Here is a 16,940-nt window from a genome sequence, read left to right on the forward strand (position 1 = left end):
TCTGTGTTCTGTCTTCCAATGAAAACCATTGGATTCTGCCTTTCCTTTCCCCACACTGCTCTGCACTCCTTCACTGCAGCTATTCCTAGATCCTTTCTAGATACACAATTGCTGAAACCCCCCCCCCGCCATTACCCCCCCCAGCCCCTCCAGATGTTCACGGCCTGTTTGGCCAGGTGTCTGTCCTAGTGCAGGGAGGGGGTGAGGCTGGTGCAGAGAAGCCTGTGCTAAAATTAGGCCATGTGCAACGAGGATGCAGAGCCAGCCCAGCGCATCTGCTAAAAGCATTTTTGGAAGGAATCTAGGCCTGGCTGGGAGCCACCCGTGGCAGGATGCAGAGAGGAGAGTCAGATAGTGTTGCTTCCGGGCGAGGGGGGCACGCCAAGGCCCCCGGGGTCGGTTTACAAAAGGGCAGGCCGCTTTGCGGCGGAGGGAAAAGAGCCACGGAGGGCAGCTGCCTTCAGAAAACATGAACCTCCAAAAGTGCTGAAAACCCAGACTCAGCTGGCCTGGCCTTGTGGGGACGATTCTTCATCAGTTACATCTCCCGACTCCCCTCCAGCCCTTCCCCCAAGCCTTGATCCTGACCTCAGTTTCCCAGGTGCAAATGAGAGTGCCAGAAGTCCTGCAGCAGCTGGATCCGAACAAAGGAGCCCCAGATGGTCCTGGCAGCAGCTGACCAGATGCCTGGTTGGGTAAAGGGAAATAAGGAACCTCAGAGCATCCGTTTCTCTAACTCGGGACAGCCTGCACCAGCCTTCCCCAGTCTTCCAGATGAGGCCAGCCTACCCTGACTGGCAGCAGCTTCCTGGAGTCTCAGGCTGAGGGTTCCACCCCCAGCCCTTGGAGATGCCAGGGATTCTGCCTCTGAGCTCTAGGAAGCAGGAAAAGCGTTTCCTCCATTTTGTGCGTCTGAGGAAATGGCTTGTTTTTGTCCATGGAGTTTTCTTGGCAGGGATACTGGAGTGGCTTGCCGGTTCCTGCTCCAGGTGGATCACGTTTGGTCAAAACTCTCCACTATGACCTGTCTGTCTTGGGTGGCCCTGCATGGCAGAGCTCATAGCTTCTCTGAGTTATTCAAGCCCCTTCACTACGGCAAGGCAGTGATCCATGAAGGGGCTGAAGAATTGATGCTTTTGAATTCTGGTGCTGGAGGAGACTCTTGAGAGTCCCATGGACTGCAAGAAGATCCAACCTCTCCATTCTGAAGGAAATCAGCCCTGAGTGCTCACTGGAAGGACAGATCCTGAAGCTGAGGCTCCAAGACTTTGGCCACCTCATGAGAAGAGAAGACTCCCTGGAAAAGACCCTGATGTTGGGAAAGATGGAGGGCACAAGGAGAAGGGGAAGACAGAGGATGAGATGGTGGGACAGCGTTCTCGAAGCGACCAGCATGAGTTTGACCAAACTGCGGGAGGCAGTGGAAGACAGGAGTGCCTGGCGTGCTCTGGTCCAGGGGGTCACATGCCTTCAGATGTCTTCTAAAAGTCAGATAGCTGTTTATTTCCTTGACATCTGGTGGGAAGGCATTCCACAGGGTGGGAGCCACCACAGAGAAGGCCCTCTGCCTGGTTCCCTGTAACCTCACTTCTCACAATGAGGGAACCGCCAGAAGGCCCTCAGAGCTGGTCCTCAATGTCTGGGCTGAACGATGGGGGTGGAGACGCTCCTTCAGGTCTACTGGACCGAGGCCGTTTAGGGCTTTAAAGGTCAGCACCAACATTTTGAATTGTGCTCGGAAACGTACTGGGAGCCAGTGTAGGTCTTTCAAGACCGGTGTTATATGGTCTCGGCAGCCGCTCCCAGTCACCAGTCTAGCTGCCGCATTCTGGATTAGTTGTAGTTTCCAATTTAGCTTCAAAGGTAGCCCCATGTAGAGAGCATGGCAGTAGTCCAAGCGGGAGATAACCAGAGCATGCATCACTCTGGCCAGACAGTCTGCGGGCAGGGAGGGTCTCATCCTGTGTACCAGATGGAGCTGGGAGACAGCTATATATATAATCAGGTAGTATATAAATTTCATGAAATAAATGCCCGGAAATGAACCTGGGCCCTTCTGCATGCATAGCAGATGTTCTGCCCCCTGAGCTATGGTGGTCGTTCTGCAAGGGCAACCCTTCATTCCCTCGTTCAGTCCTCTCCCTGCCTGGCCCACCGGGGGGGGGGGCGGCCTCTGCATCAGACCTTGTTGAGCATCATTCCAGCATTGGGTGGGGAGGGGTCTTCTCCCGGGTGGGACTGGCCTCTGGCCCTGCTGCCAAGGGGGTGTGGGGGTGCTTGGCAAAGAGCTTTGCAGTTGGGATTAAACCCAGCCAAGTCTCACCCCCCTGTGTGCTTCCTCAGAAGAGGAGATTATCCCCTCCGTTAATCAATTAATTAATTAATTGGGGAGTGGAGGTGGGGGGAGGTATCTTTTGCTAACCACCGCATTCCAGAAATGTGCTCCAATGTAAACTGGGGCTGGCACAGCAAAGCCCTGGGTGGGAGCTGCAGTGATGGCCAGAGGGCTGTGGACAAAGTCCGGTGGCATGACCAGGGGCCCACCAGGGGAGCAGGAGGGCTGGGGTGGGGGGAATCGTGTCCTCAGTTGACTCTGCCTTCTGGGACTGGGGCCAAATGTGGGAGTTAGAAAGAGGAAAGATGGGGGGGCGGATCAGTGAGGCTCCGTGGGTGGCCCAACGCAGACTGGCAGGAAGGAGCAACCCCAGATCACCTGGCAGGGGCATCGCAGCTTCCGTGCTCCTGCTGCCCACCCCTGCCATGTGCTGGAATGGGAATCAGCATGAAGCCAGCTGCCCCAGTGCCATAAGGAAGCAGAGCATTAATGCACCCTCCCAGGAACCAATTTAGGAGCAGGGAAACAAATAACTGATGTATGTGTAGCGGGGTGAAGGCAGAGCATAAGAACATGAGAAGAGCTGTGCTGGATCAGGCCGGTGGCCAATCTGGTCCAGCATCCTGTTTTCAGTGGCCAACCAGATGCCTGTGAGAAACCAGCAAGCAGGACTGTGGAACTCCCCGCCACAGGAGGCAGCGATGGCCCCCAAGGCTTGAAAAGAGGATTAGACAAATTCATGGAGAAAGAAAGGGCTTTGGGTGGCTACTAGCCCTAAGAACAATTCAAAGTGTTGTTGCTGACCTTTAAAGCCCTAAACGGGCTTGGAAGGAGCGTCTCCACCCCCATTGTTCTGCCTGGACACTGAGGTCCAGCGCCGAGGGCCTTCTGGTGGTTCCCTCTCTGTAAGAAGCCAAGTTACAGGGAACCAGGCAGAGGGCCTTCTCGGTGGTGGCGCCCGCCCTGTGGAACGCCCTCCCATCAGATGTCAAAGAGATAAACAACTACAGTGGTACCTTGGGTTAAGAACTTAATTCGTTCTGGAGGTCCGTTCTTAACCTGAAACTATTCTTAACCTGAAGCACCACTTTAGCTAATGGGGCCTCCTGCTGTCGCTGTGCTGCTGCCGCGCAATTTCTGTTCTTATCCTGAAGCAAAGTTCTTAACCTGAGGTACTATTTCAGGGTTAGCGGAGTCTGTAACATGAAGTGTCTGTAATCCGAGGTACCACTGTATCTGATGTTTAGAAGACATCTGAAGGCAGCCCTGTTTAGGGAATTTTTAAATGTTTGATGTTTTATTGTGTTTTTAATGTTCTGTTGGGAGCTGCCCTAAGTGGCTGGGGAAGTCCAGCCAGATGGGCGGGGTATAAATAAGAAATTATACACACACACACACACACACACACACACACATATATATATATATATATATATATATATATATATATATATCACACACCTCAAAGCTGTTTGCAAAAAGTCATGTGCCATCACCCAGGAGGGGGTTCAAAGACTCCCGGAATTCTCCAGCAGCCTCTTGACCCCCCCCCCCTCCTCTGCTTCAGCCTCGGAGTCTGAACTGCTCCCTGTCACTGGCTCTTCTTGCTCACCAAACCCTGTTGCCACATCAGCATCCAGCCCCTCCTCCCCATCTTCTCCCTTCGACCTCTCTTCCATGTCCCACCACCAACCCCCTGGCTCTGAGCCTTCCTCTGGGGTTCCCCTTGGGGGTTCCCTGGCTGGTGCCTCCCAGCACCCCTCTTTGTCCAGCCAGTCCTGTCATTTGGGGGGTTCTGGGTATGGGAACAGATTCCACCTCTCCTGCTTGCAGCTGCCTACTGATTGAAGGGCCACCGGGGGCTGCGACACTGCAGCCAAAAATGTCAATAACAAAGATGAAGTTTTGAATTGGTGTGAGGTGTTTTTGTGAACCTGTGAGGCTTAAATGAATCATAGAAAGAACCATTAGGGTCATCTAGTCCAACCCCCTGCAATTTGGGAATCTTTCACCCAACATGGGGCTCAAACCCACGACCCTGACGTTATAATAACAGCATTCTGTTTGATTCCACATACAAGCCATTTAGTTTGCTGTTGTTTAGTCGTTTAGTCGTGTCCGCCTCTTCATGACTCCATGGACCGGAGTCCCACCATCTCGTCCTCTGTCGTCCCCTTCTCCTTGTGCCCTCCATCTTTTCCAACATCAAGGTCTTTTCCAGGGAGTCTTCTCTTCTCATGAGGTGGCCAAAGTCTTGGAGCCTCAGCTTCAGGATCTGTCCTTCCAGTGAGCACTCCGGGCTGATTTCCTTCAGAATGGAGAGGTTTGATCTTCTTGCAGTCCATGGGACTCTCAAGAGTCTCCTCCAGCACCAGAATTCAAAAGCATCAATTCTTCGGCGATCAGCCTTCTTTATGGTCCAGCTCTCACTTCCATACATCACGACTGGGAAAACCATGGCTTTTACTATACGGACCTTTGTTGGCAAGGTGATGTCTCTGCTTTTTAAGATGCTGTCTAGGTTTGCCATCGCCTTTCTCCCAAGGAGCAGGCGTCTTTTAATTTCGTGACTGCTGTCACCATCTGCAGTGATCATGGAGCCCAAGAAAGTAAAATCTCTCACTGCCTCCATTTCTTCCCCTTCTATTTGCCAGGAGGTGATGGGCCTAGTGGCCATGATCTTCGTTTTTTTCGTTTTTTTTACGCACGTGCAAAAGCGCCGAATTGCAACCCGCGCATGTTCAGACTCACTGCTGCGGATTGCGAACGTGCCTCCAGCACGGATCACATTCGCAACCCGAGCGTCCGCTGTATTCTGTTGGGAGCTGCCCAGAGTAGCTGGGGAAACCCAGCCAGATGGGCAGGGTATAAATAAATTGTTGCTGCTGTTGTCACATACCCTCCAAGTGCCCCTATTTTCCAGGGCCAGTCCCGGAATTACAGAAGCCATCCCAGTTTCTGAGTTGATCCCGGAATGTCCTGCTTCTCCTTTTTTTCTCCCATCCGTGTCTCGGAGAACATGGGTGGGTGGGTGAAAAAAAGGGAGTCCTGTTTGTACTGAAAATAAAACCCCCACACCCAGTGAAGGAAGTGGTGAATCTGGCACACAAAGACCTCCCTATCATCATGAAGGAAAAGGTCACCCATCGACTGGCGATGGAAGCGGGAGCGACTGCAACTTCCCCTCCCTTCCCAATGTGCTGACTTGGTAGCAGGAGGGGGGGCGGCTGGGTGAGGGAGTGGGAACGCAGCCTCTCCCGGGCTTAACTGTGCCTGGCAAAGCTGGCAGGGCCTGGCGAGGGGGTGGGGAGGCGGCCCTGGCACTCCTCTCCTGGGATTCAGGCTTCCACAGGCCGGCTCCATCTCTCGCCCAGTTCTGCCTGCCGACACTTGTCTTTTTCTGGGTGACTGCAAATGTCTCCTTGCTCTCTTGCTGGGGGCTGGCACAGATCTCCCTTGAAGCTGGGGAAATTAATAATAATACAGTGGATGCTCGGGCTGCGAACGTGATCCGTGCGGGATGCACGTTCGCAACCCACAGCATTCGCAACCTGCAGCGCCGCGTCTGTGCACGCGCAGGTTGCAATTTGGCGCTTCTGTGCATGCACAAACCACGATTTAGCGATTCTGCGCATGCGTGACTGCCGAAACCCGGAAGCAACCCATTCCGCTACTTCCAGTTTTCGGCGGTCTGTAACCCGAAAAAACGCAACCTGAAGCAGCTGTAACCCAAGGTATGACTGTAATAATAATAATAATAATAATAATAATAATAATAATAATAAATTATTTATACCCCGCCCTTTCCGGTTCAAAAACCGGGCTCAGGGCGGCTAACAACAAATTTAAAACACTTTAAAACACTTAATTATAAAAGCAGCATAAAATACAGTATTAAAACATGAATAACAAAAAATTTCAAAAATCCATTAGATAATCCCCAGGGCTAGCTGGCTGAATTGGTCCTACTTGGGCCAGAGAGGAGACCAGGGGAGAATTAGCTGTGGGGTCTCAGCGCAGGTGATCTTCATAAAAGGGGAGGGGGAGGGAAGAGAAGGGAAATTCTCTCTGAAAAGTCAGGATTTTGCTTTCCAGGAACCCAAAGCGGAGAGTGTGCCAAACTCCCAATTTCCCAGAAGGCTCAGCGGCTGGTGCAGTGCACTGGGTGTCTCAAGAGAGTTTTTTCTCCAAGGCTAGACCACCGGGCGACCCAGGCGCTCTCCCCTTTGCCCCTCGCCTCTCCTGTCTCTGAACTTTGAATGTATTGTGGGATTATTGCAGTACCATTTTTGGGGAGCTGTTTTTAGGCTGATTCTGCCCCCCTCCTGCTTTGGTTGATGTTGTTTGGCATGGGAAGGGCTGTAGCTCAGTGGGCAGGCAATCCACTTTTCATGAAGCAGGGCCTGGGTTCAAGTCCAGCTGGTATCTCCACTGCTGCCAATCAGTGTAGGCAACACTGAACTAGGTGGACCAGCAGCGGCCAATGCTCCTATGTTTGTTTTTATCAGTGATATATAGTAAATACATGTGTGTGGTATTTATTGTTCGAAGATATACAAAAGTTCATACCCAAGGCAAAGTATTTTTTTATAATACACTGAAATAAAAGAAATGTTTAATTGAAAAGGGAATGGAGTTGGAAAGAAAAAATAAAAAGGGAAAGGAAGGAAGAGAGAGAGAGAGAGAGAGAGAGAGAGAGAGAGAGAGAGAGAATAATGAATTTAATATTATTATAACAGTGGTATACCATGACAATGATAGTGATGACAATGATGGTGTACTGTAAATCACCTGAACATTTCTGCTGAAGGATGGTGTGTTTCTGTGTGCTTCAAGGTAAAGGTAAAGGGACCCTTGACCATTAGGTCCAGTCGTGACCGACTCTGGGGTTGCGGTGCTCATCTCGCTTTACTGGCCAAGGGAGCCGGCGTACAGCTTCCGGGTCATGTGGCCAGCATGACTGAGCCGCTTCTGGCGAACCAGAGCAGCGCACGGAAACGCCGTTTACCTTCCCGCCAGAGTGGGACCTATTCATCTACTTGCACTTTGACATGCTTTCAAACTGCTAGGTTGGCAGGAGCAGGGACCGAGCAACGGGAGCTCACCCCGTCGCAGGGATTCGAACCGCCGACCTTCTGATCGGCAAGCCCTAGGCTCTGTGGTTTAACCCACAGATAAATAAGAAAAGCTAGTTTTTCAAATGCTCCACAAACTCCGAGCATCCTTCCCCCACATTGCCTCTGCTGCTACAGAGAAGGCCTGAGATATATGTGGAGGAGACCTGCTGTGGGAATTGCAAAGGCCAATTCTGATGGCATCTTCCTCCCTCCTTGCACTAATTAATGCTCCACCGGTAAACTTCACCTGCCCTTTGAACCTGTGCAGGAGAAATTAATGAGAACACAAGGGGAACCTGGCAGCAGGATCAGACCCAAGGCCCACAGCGGCCATTCTCCTTCCTGGCGGATCATGCCTTGTGAGTGACACCTGCTTGTCCTTTCCTCTGCTGCGAAACCCAGATCAACGTGTTTCTCGCACTCGCCATGATAAGGCTGCCAGCCTGGACTCAGTGTTCACAACCCCCAACATGCCAGCCAAGGGAGACCCATAAATGATGGTGGCGTTTTAAAGGGGCACCCAGAGGAGAGGCCACATGCACAGACTGTGCCCAAAATATGCCCAGAGACATCCAGTCCCTACAGCAACCCTGCGAGGCAGACGGAGAACCTAAGCTGAGGTGAGAACTGGCCCCAAGTCACTCCATGGTCAAGGGACGGGATATGAAACCCGGTCTCTTCCAGGTCGTTTCCGAGCACAATTAAAAGGGTTGGTGCTGACCTTGAAAGCCCTCAACGGCCTCGGTCCAGTATATCTGAAGGAGCGTCTCCACCTCCATTGTTCTGCCCGGACACTGAGGTCCAGCTCTGAGGGCCTTCTGGCGGCTGCCTCATTGTGAGAAGTGAGGTTACAGGGAACCAGGCAGAGGGCCTTCTCGGTGGTGGGACCTGCCCTGTGGAACGCCCTCCCATCAGATGTCAAGGAAATAAACAACTATCTGACTTTTAGAAGACATCTGAAGGCAGCCCTGTTCAGGGAAGTTTTAAATATTTAATGCTGTATTGTTTTTAACACTCGATTGGGAGCTGCCCAGAGTAGCTGGGGAAACTCAGCCAGATGGGCGGGGTATAAATAATAAATTATTATTATTACAGTGGTACCTCGGGTTACAGACGCTTCAGGTTACAGACTCTGCTAACCCAGAAATAGTACCTCGGGTTAAGAACTTTGCTTCAGGATGAGAACAGATATTGTGCTCTGGCAGCAGCGGGAGGCCCCATGAGCTAAAGTGGTGTTTCAGGTTAAGAACAGTTTCAGGTTAAGAAAGGACCTCCGGAACGAATTAAGTACTTAACCCGAGGTACCACTGTATTATTATTATTATTATTATTATTATTATTATTATTATTATTATTACAGGTCCTAAGAAGAGCACTCTAACCACTACACCCCGCTGCCGGCTCCCACCCTTCTCAGCCCCTGCCTCGAGCGGAGCCTTGGGTACCACTCGCCGCGCATCCCTCTCCGCCGCTGCATCCCTCCGGCGCGCAGCCTGCAACAAAGGCTGGACTCCATCCCCCGGCGTGCTTTGCGAGGCATGGGCGGGGCCAGGCGGGCAGGAGGGGCTGCTGGTGGGCGGGGTCTGGGGACAAGAGGGAGCCCTCCCCTCCCCTCCCCCCCCCCCGCCCCGCTCGGCAGCATCAGCATCTCGCCCCTCCCTCCTGTTTTGCTCCTTCATTCTCTCGCATCCGCGGAGGCAGCAGCTGCTTCTGCTGAGCTGCAATGAATGAGGCTCCCGCCCGGGGAGCCCGGAGCCTTGCCCGGCCGCGCCGCCGCCTGGAACCGCCGGTGGGTCTCCTCGGGAGGAGGCGCGGGCACTAGGCGGGCAGCCAGGCAGCCAGCTTGCCCCGCGCGAAGGTAGGAGGCGAGGCCAGCCAGCCAGCCAGCTAGCCAGCCAGCCCTGCGCTCCAAAACAAGAGGGGAGGGCTGAAGACCTCCCCCCCTCCAGCCCAGCCCAGCCTTGCCCAGCGGCGGGATGCGCCAGGATGGGTGGCCCAGGGCGCTCCAGGGCTGCGGCGGGATGCCCGGAGCGGGTCACGCCTAGCCGCATCCATTGTGCCCAGCGAGGGGACTGCTAGCCGCCGCGGCCGCCTCCTGTCAGCAGCAGTGCCAGTGTCGCAGCAGAAGCAGCAGCAGCAGCAGCCCGAGGGAGGAGAAGCCCCCATGCCCGGCCCGCCCCCCTGACAGCCACAGGTCGAGGGGGAGCCGGCCAGGGGCAAGGGAGGCGCCATGGCCACCCGGCCGCCCAAGAGCAGCGAGGCCCTGAAGGTGGTGGTGCGCTGCCGGCCGATGCACCGGAAGGAGGAGGCGGCAGGCTACGAACGGATCCTGGACCTGGACGTCAAGCTGGGGCAGGTGACCATCCGGAACCCCAAGGCCTCCCCGGGGGAGCTGGCCAAGACCTTCACCTTCGACGCCGTCTACGACGCCAGCTCCAAACAGGCCGACCTGTACGACGAGACCGTGCGCCCGCTGATCGACTCGGTGCTGCAGGGCTTCAACGGGACCATCTTTGCCTACGGGCAGACGGGCACGGGCAAGACCTACACCATGCAAGGCGCCTGGGCCGACCCGGAGAAGAGGGGCGTCATCCCCATCTCCTTTGAGCACATCTTCACCCACATCTCCCGCTCGCAGAACCAGCAGTACCTGGTGAGGGCCTCCTACCTGGAGATCTACCAGGAGGAGATCCGGGATCTGCTGGCCAAGGACCAGAGCAAGAAGATGGAGCTGAAGGAGAACCCCGAGACCGGCGTCTACATCAAGGACCTGTCCTCCTTCGTGACCAAGAACGTCAAGGAGATCGAGCACGTCATGAACCTGGGCAACCAGGCTCGCTCGGTGGGCAGCACCAACATGAACGAGTACAGCTCCCGCTCGCACGCCATCTTCGTCATCACGGTGGAGTGCAGCGAGGAGGGGCCTGACGGAGAGGACCACATCCGCGTGGGGAAGCTGAACCTGGTGGATCTGGCCGGGAGCGAGCGCCAGAGCAAGATGGGCACCCAAGGGGAGCGCCCCAAAGAGGCCTCCAAGATCAACCTGTCCCTCTCCGCCCTGGGCAATGTCATCTCGGCCCTGGTGGACGGCAAGAGCACCCACATCCCCTACCGGGACTCCAAGCTCACCCGCCTGCTGCAGGACTCCCTGGGCGGGAACGCCAAGACCATCATGGTGGCCACGCTGGGCCCGGCCTCGCACAGCTACGACGAGAGCCTCTCCACGCTGCGCTTTGCCAACAGGGCCAAGAACATCAAGAACAAGCCGCGGGTCAACGAGGACCCCAAGGACACGCTCCTGCGGGAGTTCCAGGAGGAGATCACCCGGCTGAAGGCCCAGCTGGAGAAGAGGGGGATGCTCAGCAAGAAGAGGAGGAGGAACAGCCGGAGGAAGAAGTCGGCCGGAGGGGAAGGGACCCCTGAGGCGGAGGACGGAGAGGAGGACGGGGGTCTGGAGAAGGACATGAAGAACTACCTGAAGGAGCAGGAGGAGAGGCTGGAGGAGGAGAAGGCAGCCATCCAGGACGACCACAGCCTGGTGAGCGAGGAGAAGCAGAAGCTGCTGCAGGAGAAGGAGAAGATGATCGAGGAGCTGCGGAAGGAGCAGGAGGCCACACAACTCCTGGCCACAAAGTATAAGGTAAGGCTCGGCCGTTTATAGGTGGCACTTTGCACATGCACGCGGCGACTGCACAGCCCCCACACCAGCCCTGCAAGGCTGGGCCTTGTGTGCATGGAATTGTAGAATGGTAGAGTTGGAAGGGACCCTACGAACCTCCTGCAATGCAGGGATCATAGCTGACAGACCCCTGACAGATGGGTGCCCAGCCTCTGTTTAAGGCCACCTTTTGAGGGAGACGGGTCCACTGCTGAACATCTCTTGTTGTCAGAAGGTTCTTCCTCATGTTGAATCTCCTCCATTGTCATTTGAACCCATTGCTTGGGGTCCTTCCTTCCAGAACAGGAGAAAACAAGCTTGCACTGTCTTCCATATCTGGCTCTCCTTTCATCTTTCAGTCTCCTCTTTTCCAGGCTAAACCTACCCAGCTCCCTCAAGTGTATCCAGGCCCATTACTCAAGTGAGCAAGCAGGGGGGTGGGACAAAGACTCTGCAAAGGACATCCAGGTTGTCTTCAAGGCCACATGCACGATGGTTGAAGGAAGGCAGCCCTTTGGCAGCCTTCCCCACTTCCCCTCCCAGCGCTCTCCCTTCCATCGGAGGTGAAGCCATGTTCTGGTTCCCAGTGCTGACTGTCCGTGGTCCTGGGGATGTTAACTATCTGAGGAATGGTGGGATCCTGCATCCGGCAGCTCTAGGGACCCACGGCTCACGTTTCGCCTGCTGGGCCCTGCACCTGGGTGTCCGGCTTGCGCTGGCCGCAGTGGCGGCTGGGCCTGCTGCCTCGGTTTCTGCGCTGTCACGTCTGAGATTCCTTTGCAGGGGCTGTCAGAGGCTGCTCCATCTGGCCTCCTCGCAGTGGGAGTGGCTGAGCCGAGGGGGCAACAAAGCCCAGGAGGGGGTCCGGGGCTAATCAGCTCCCGCCACACAACAAAAGCAGCCGTGCAGAAACCGCCACATCCCTCCCCGTGTGGAGGTGACCTCCTGCGCACGCATTGGCCAGCCTGAGGCAGGGAGGGGGCCGGCTAAGAGGACCCCCCTGCCTGTCCAAGGGGGTCTCCTTTTGTCTCTCCAAGTGGCTGTTGACAGAAGCCGGCGCCGCTGCCTCCCTGCCTGTGGCATCTTGGGGAAAACCTTCTTTTCCCGCAGCCCCGCAATTTTGGCACCTAATACCCCCCCCCAGATGGATACCCTGTGCAAATGGGTCTGGGGTGCAGCTGGGGGCTCCTCTCCCCTGGACCTGCCTTTGGCTGTGGACAAGCACAGCGTGTCACCCTGGGCAAGCCACCCCCCCTGCCCCCGGGGGTGGGTGGGAGGGAGGAGCCCCTCGTGGATGAGGGTGTGTCTCAGGCGTCCCAGCACTGTCCCCCCCCCCCAGCCCAAGACTTGGCCTCCAGCCCACTCTGGTGACAGATACCTGCCATGGGGCGCTGGCCACCGAGAGACAGGCTCTGTGCTGTCCTCTCTGGGGTGGCGCTGGGGGGCAGAATCCCAAGTTTACAGGGAGGTCCAGGAGAGAAGGCCGGGGACTCGGTGCCCGGACTCCGCTCCCGGAGAGCCCTGCTCTGACCCACTGAAGTGGCCCCCCTCTCCCAGAGAATACAAGGATCCAGTTCTGCAGAAACCCCACACAATTTCTTTCTTTTTAAATCATTTTTATTGATTTTCCAATAAAAAACATCCAGTTAAATATCCAATCATAAAAATACTTCAGTTAAAATATAAAAACTTAAATCAAAAAGATCAAATTATAGTCCAAATTGTGTTTATTAATTTCTCGGAGCTCCCCACGTTCTCTGAAGCGTATCTCCACATCTTAGTCCTGCTTCTCCTGAAACCCCGCACAATTTCGTGCTGATGGCAGCAGAGCCGGGTCCCAGGCTGGCCTGCACCCCTGCCCAAAATAAACGCAGCATTTTGAAAGTTGCTAGATCAGGGAGAGCCAGGCGGAGACGCTTAGCCTCAAGGAAGCTCACTGTGTGACCTTGCGCCGCTTGCTCTACCTCAGGAGGCCGTTGTGAGGATAAAGCCTGTGTGTTTGTGTGAGAGCCTTCCGCCTTCCCCGTGCCTCCTTGGAGGGAGAGCACTAATAAAAGATGAAAGTAGATCACATTCTCCTCCAAGAAATCCTATTCCACACCCCCTGCTCTCTCTCTTGTCTTCAGACGCGTGTGTAGGCCAAGGCTTGATTTGATCATGTGAGCAGGGCTGTCTTTAGCATATGCGCCGTCGGGGTGCAAAGATCCACCCAGCACCCCACATTTAGTTAATTTCGCGTGCACGGCACCTTTAAGAATGACAAGCGCCGTCGGCCGTTGTGAATGGCAAGCACTGGCGCATCGCATCTTTGGTAAATAAGCGCGCAAAGTCCTTTAGTGAAGCAGTAGGTATACATTTCGGTAATACCTAGGTATATATGTATTTTGTTGTTCTAGCTTGATCAAAATTATTTATTATTTCATAACAGGTAGATCGTTAAGGGGACGCAGGTGGCGCTGTGGGTCAAACCACAGAGCCTAGGGCTTGCCGATCAGAAGGTTGGCGGTTCGAATCCCCGCGATGGGGTGAGCTCCCGTTGCGCGTCCCTGCTCCTGCCAACCTAGCAGTTTGAAAGCACGTCAAAGTGCAAGTAGATAAATGGGTACCACTCCGGTGGGAAGGTAAACGGCGTTTCCGTGCACTGCTCTGGTTCGCCAGAAGCGGCTTAGTCATGCTGGCCACATGACCAGGAAGCTGTACGCTAGCTCCCTCGGCCAATAAAGCGAGACGAGCGCCGCAACCCCAGAGTCGGCCATGACTGGACCTAACGGTCAGGGGTCCCTTTACCTTTACCTTTTAGATAGTTAAGAGCTTAGGCAGCTTCAGTGGGGAGTGCCTTGCACCCCCAGGTAAAGACGGCCCTGGATGTGAGAGCCTCATAACAAAGAGGGTGTCTCTGAGCATGGGCAGAGTGCTCCCCCTGGACCCGCTTTGTGGATTGTCCACATGAGCTCTGCCTCGTTGGAACCCTGCCGGGTCTGTCCTCCCCTGTCCCCCCCCCAACTCCCAGGGGCTTTCCTGGGGGGGCTCAGCCTGGACCAGAACAGAGCAGGAGCTCAGCCGCACAACCTGCACCCAGGACTCAAAGCGTGTTCTCACTCCTGGGGCCTAGGAGGCGGAATCATGCCTCTGAGCATGCACAAACCACTGGCCCATCTTGGCCAAGAAACCACCACACCTGACCTAGGCACACCTAATCGCGGCTTCGCTCTTTACGCTCTCAGAAGCCCTACAGGATGAGGGTGAATGTAAGCGCGCACTGACTCCCTTGACAACCTCCACCCATTCCCTTAAGCAGGGAGGGTCATGATCCTGCTTCTCCACCCTCCCCTGTTTCTGACTTTGCAAAAGGGTCTGTTGCATGACAGGAAAAAATCCCCTTGAATGTGTCGTTTTTGAGGGCTGGAGAAACTTCCCTGAATGGAGAGGGATTTCATTTGGCTCTGCTCACTGGTGTGGGGACAGTCCTCTCTGCACATGCCCAGAGGCACTCTCTTCTTGGTTCTCTGCGAGTCTTCTTGGCACTGAAAGCTGAGCCGTGGAGATGCCGGAGAGAGAATCCAGGGCCCCTCTGTGGATTTGTGAGGGGAGAAGGCAGTGTGGGGGACAGGGTGGCACACCTGGTGAGGTAGAGCTCAGAGGACTCTGAGCACGTGCAGAGTGCAAAAACTGGCCCTCGGTTAGGTCTGCCCTTGGGACCTTGGAAAGGGGCTAATGAGCCGCATCAAATCTGGGGGAAGCGAGTTCTGTGGCCAGTGGTCTTCCTTGCCAGAGCATTTCTCAGGTAGGAGGGTGGAAGTTTCCACTGGGACTGCGACAGGGCGAAGTGTTAGGCCTCACCCACTGTCAACACATGTGCATATTTCCAATATGAGTGCGAAGAGTGATATTTAGCCTGGAGAAGAGGAGGCTGAGAGGGGACAAGAGAGCCATCTTCACCTGTCTGAAGAGCTGCCCCATGGAAGAGGGAACAGGCTTGTTTTCTCTGCTCCGGAGGGCAGGACTCGAACTCACGGCTTCAGCTTACAAGAAAGGAGATTCCGGCTGAACATCAGGGAGACCTTTCTGGGGGCAAGAGCTGTCTGAAAGTGGAACGGTGATGACCTCTCCTTCCTTGGAGGTCTTTAAGCAGAGCTTGGGTGGCCACCTGTCAGGGATCCTTCGGTTGTGATTCCTGCATTTCAGGGCGTTGGACTAGATGTCCCTTGGAGGGCCCTTGCAAATCCATTCTTCTGAGAGAGGCAGGGTTTTGGTGGGATACAGAGTGGGGCCTTCCTTGCCACCAACATGTCACCTCGCGACATTCCCAGATCTCCTACCCAACCACCTCCTTCCACTAGGATGCTATCCTTGAACCCATCTCTGGATCCTGGCAGTGGTTGCTCAGTGGTGAGAGGCACGCCCTTTGCACATGCCCAGGGGCACTCTCTTGCTTGTAGTTTCTGGGCTCGGCCAGGCTCATCCCTGCTTCAGCTTCTAGAGGGAGCCTGCTGCATCCGGCTGACCCCTTGCAGCTGCACAGGAAGGGGGGCAGAGCCTGCATGAATGGCCCCCTCTGTCCGGCACCGTCGCTCCCCCCCCCCAGTGAACAAGGACAATGCCATTAGCGAGGGGCAGGCGTGGGCTGAGCCTTGGGAATCAAGGGCCCCCTTGTCTTTGGACGGCGACGGAGGCGGCTTTGCGAAGAGAGGGGTGGGAAGGGGGTCACGCAGGGAAACCAGTGGGGCTCCAGCAGCCCTCCAGCTTCCCAGACCCCTATCTGGGCTGGTTGGGTGTGTCATCTCCACCCCCCCCCCCCCCGCCATGGGAGTCCTGGGGAAGCTGCCCTCTCTCAGCCCCCACGGTGTGGGGAGAAGCAGAGCAGGTGCGCTCAGAGTGTCGGACGCGAGGGACCCGGGTTCGAATCACCGCTCAGCCATGGAGCTTACCTTGGGCTAGTCGCCCACTTTCGGCCTTGCCTACCTCACAGGGTGGTTGTGGGGATTCAGTGAGGAAGGGGAAGACCAGGGGCTTCTTGGAGGAAAACGTGAGACATAAACGCAGTGAATGAATGAATATTATGGGCTACCCCTGGCAGGGGGAGATGGCTCATCCACCCCCACCCCCTGGGGTGAAGGGGCTGCCAGGAGCCCCACGTGACCAGCTGCAAATATAGTTTAATGACTCACAGAAATGGAGTCAGAGGGGACCCATAGGGTCATCTAGTCCAACCCCCTGCAATGCATGTTTAGGAAGTCTGTGATGCAGTGTCAGACTCAAGCCGATGCCCCAAGCATGTCCATATCAGGTGTGTTTCTCCCCCTACCCCAGAAAACATGTGTTTCCTCCTCCAACTTCCTTCCTCCAAACTAATAACCATTATTATTATTATTATTATTATTATTATTATTATTATTATTATTTTATATATACCCTGCCCTCCCCGGCTAGAGCCAGGCTCAGGGCAGCTAACAACAGTAAAAATTACAGTAATAACATAATGGGGGGGGGACCAATTTAAAATACGGGTTAAAATGCAATTTAAAATGCAGGCTCATTTTAAAAGTCAAAACCATAAGGGGAGGGCAACATAAGGGTCAGACTGAGTCCAAACCAAAGGCCAGGCGGAACAGCTCTGTCTTGCAGGCCCTGCAGAAAGATGTCAAGTCCCGCAGGGCCCTAGTCTCTTGGGACAGAGCGTTCCACCAAGTCGGGGCCAGTGCTGAAAAGGCCCTGGCCCAAACTGAGACCAATCTAACCACCTTGCAACCTCCAAAATGTTGTCATTTGTGGACCGTGGGACATAACAGGAGAAGCGGTCCCGTAGGTATGAGGGTCCTAGGCCATATAG

The 16,940-nt window shown here is 54.9% G+C and overlaps 1 protein-coding gene and 1 long non-coding RNA gene across 3 annotated transcripts in view; both read left to right on the top strand.

Moving 5' to 3' along the window:
• The window catches only part of LOC310758952, a 95,527-nt gene that overhangs the window by 42,614 nt on the left and 35,973 nt on the right, over nucleotides 1-16,940 (top strand). The gene's annotated exons all lie outside the window — the stretch shown is intronic.
• KIF3C (kinesin family member 3C) overlaps nucleotides 8,991-16,940 on the top strand; it is a 43,923-nt gene continuing 35,973 nt past the window's right edge. Inside the window, exon 1 of one of the 2 annotated variants that reach the window (XM_083605111.1) lies at nucleotides 8,991-11,092. In XM_083605111.1, the coding sequence (XP_083461237.1) occupies nucleotides 9,683-11,092 (1,410 nt within the window). In that variant the 5' untranslated portion in view covers nucleotides 8,991-9,682. The remainder of the gene's footprint in view (nucleotides 11,093-16,940) is intronic. The other variant, XM_083605110.1, reaches the window with a different exon arrangement.

Source organism: Podarcis filfolensis (genome assembly GCF_964270895.1).
Source record: "Podarcis filfolensis genome assembly, chromosome: 3".
NCBI lineage: Eukaryota > Metazoa > Chordata > Lepidosauria > Squamata > Lacertidae > Podarcis > Podarcis filfolensis.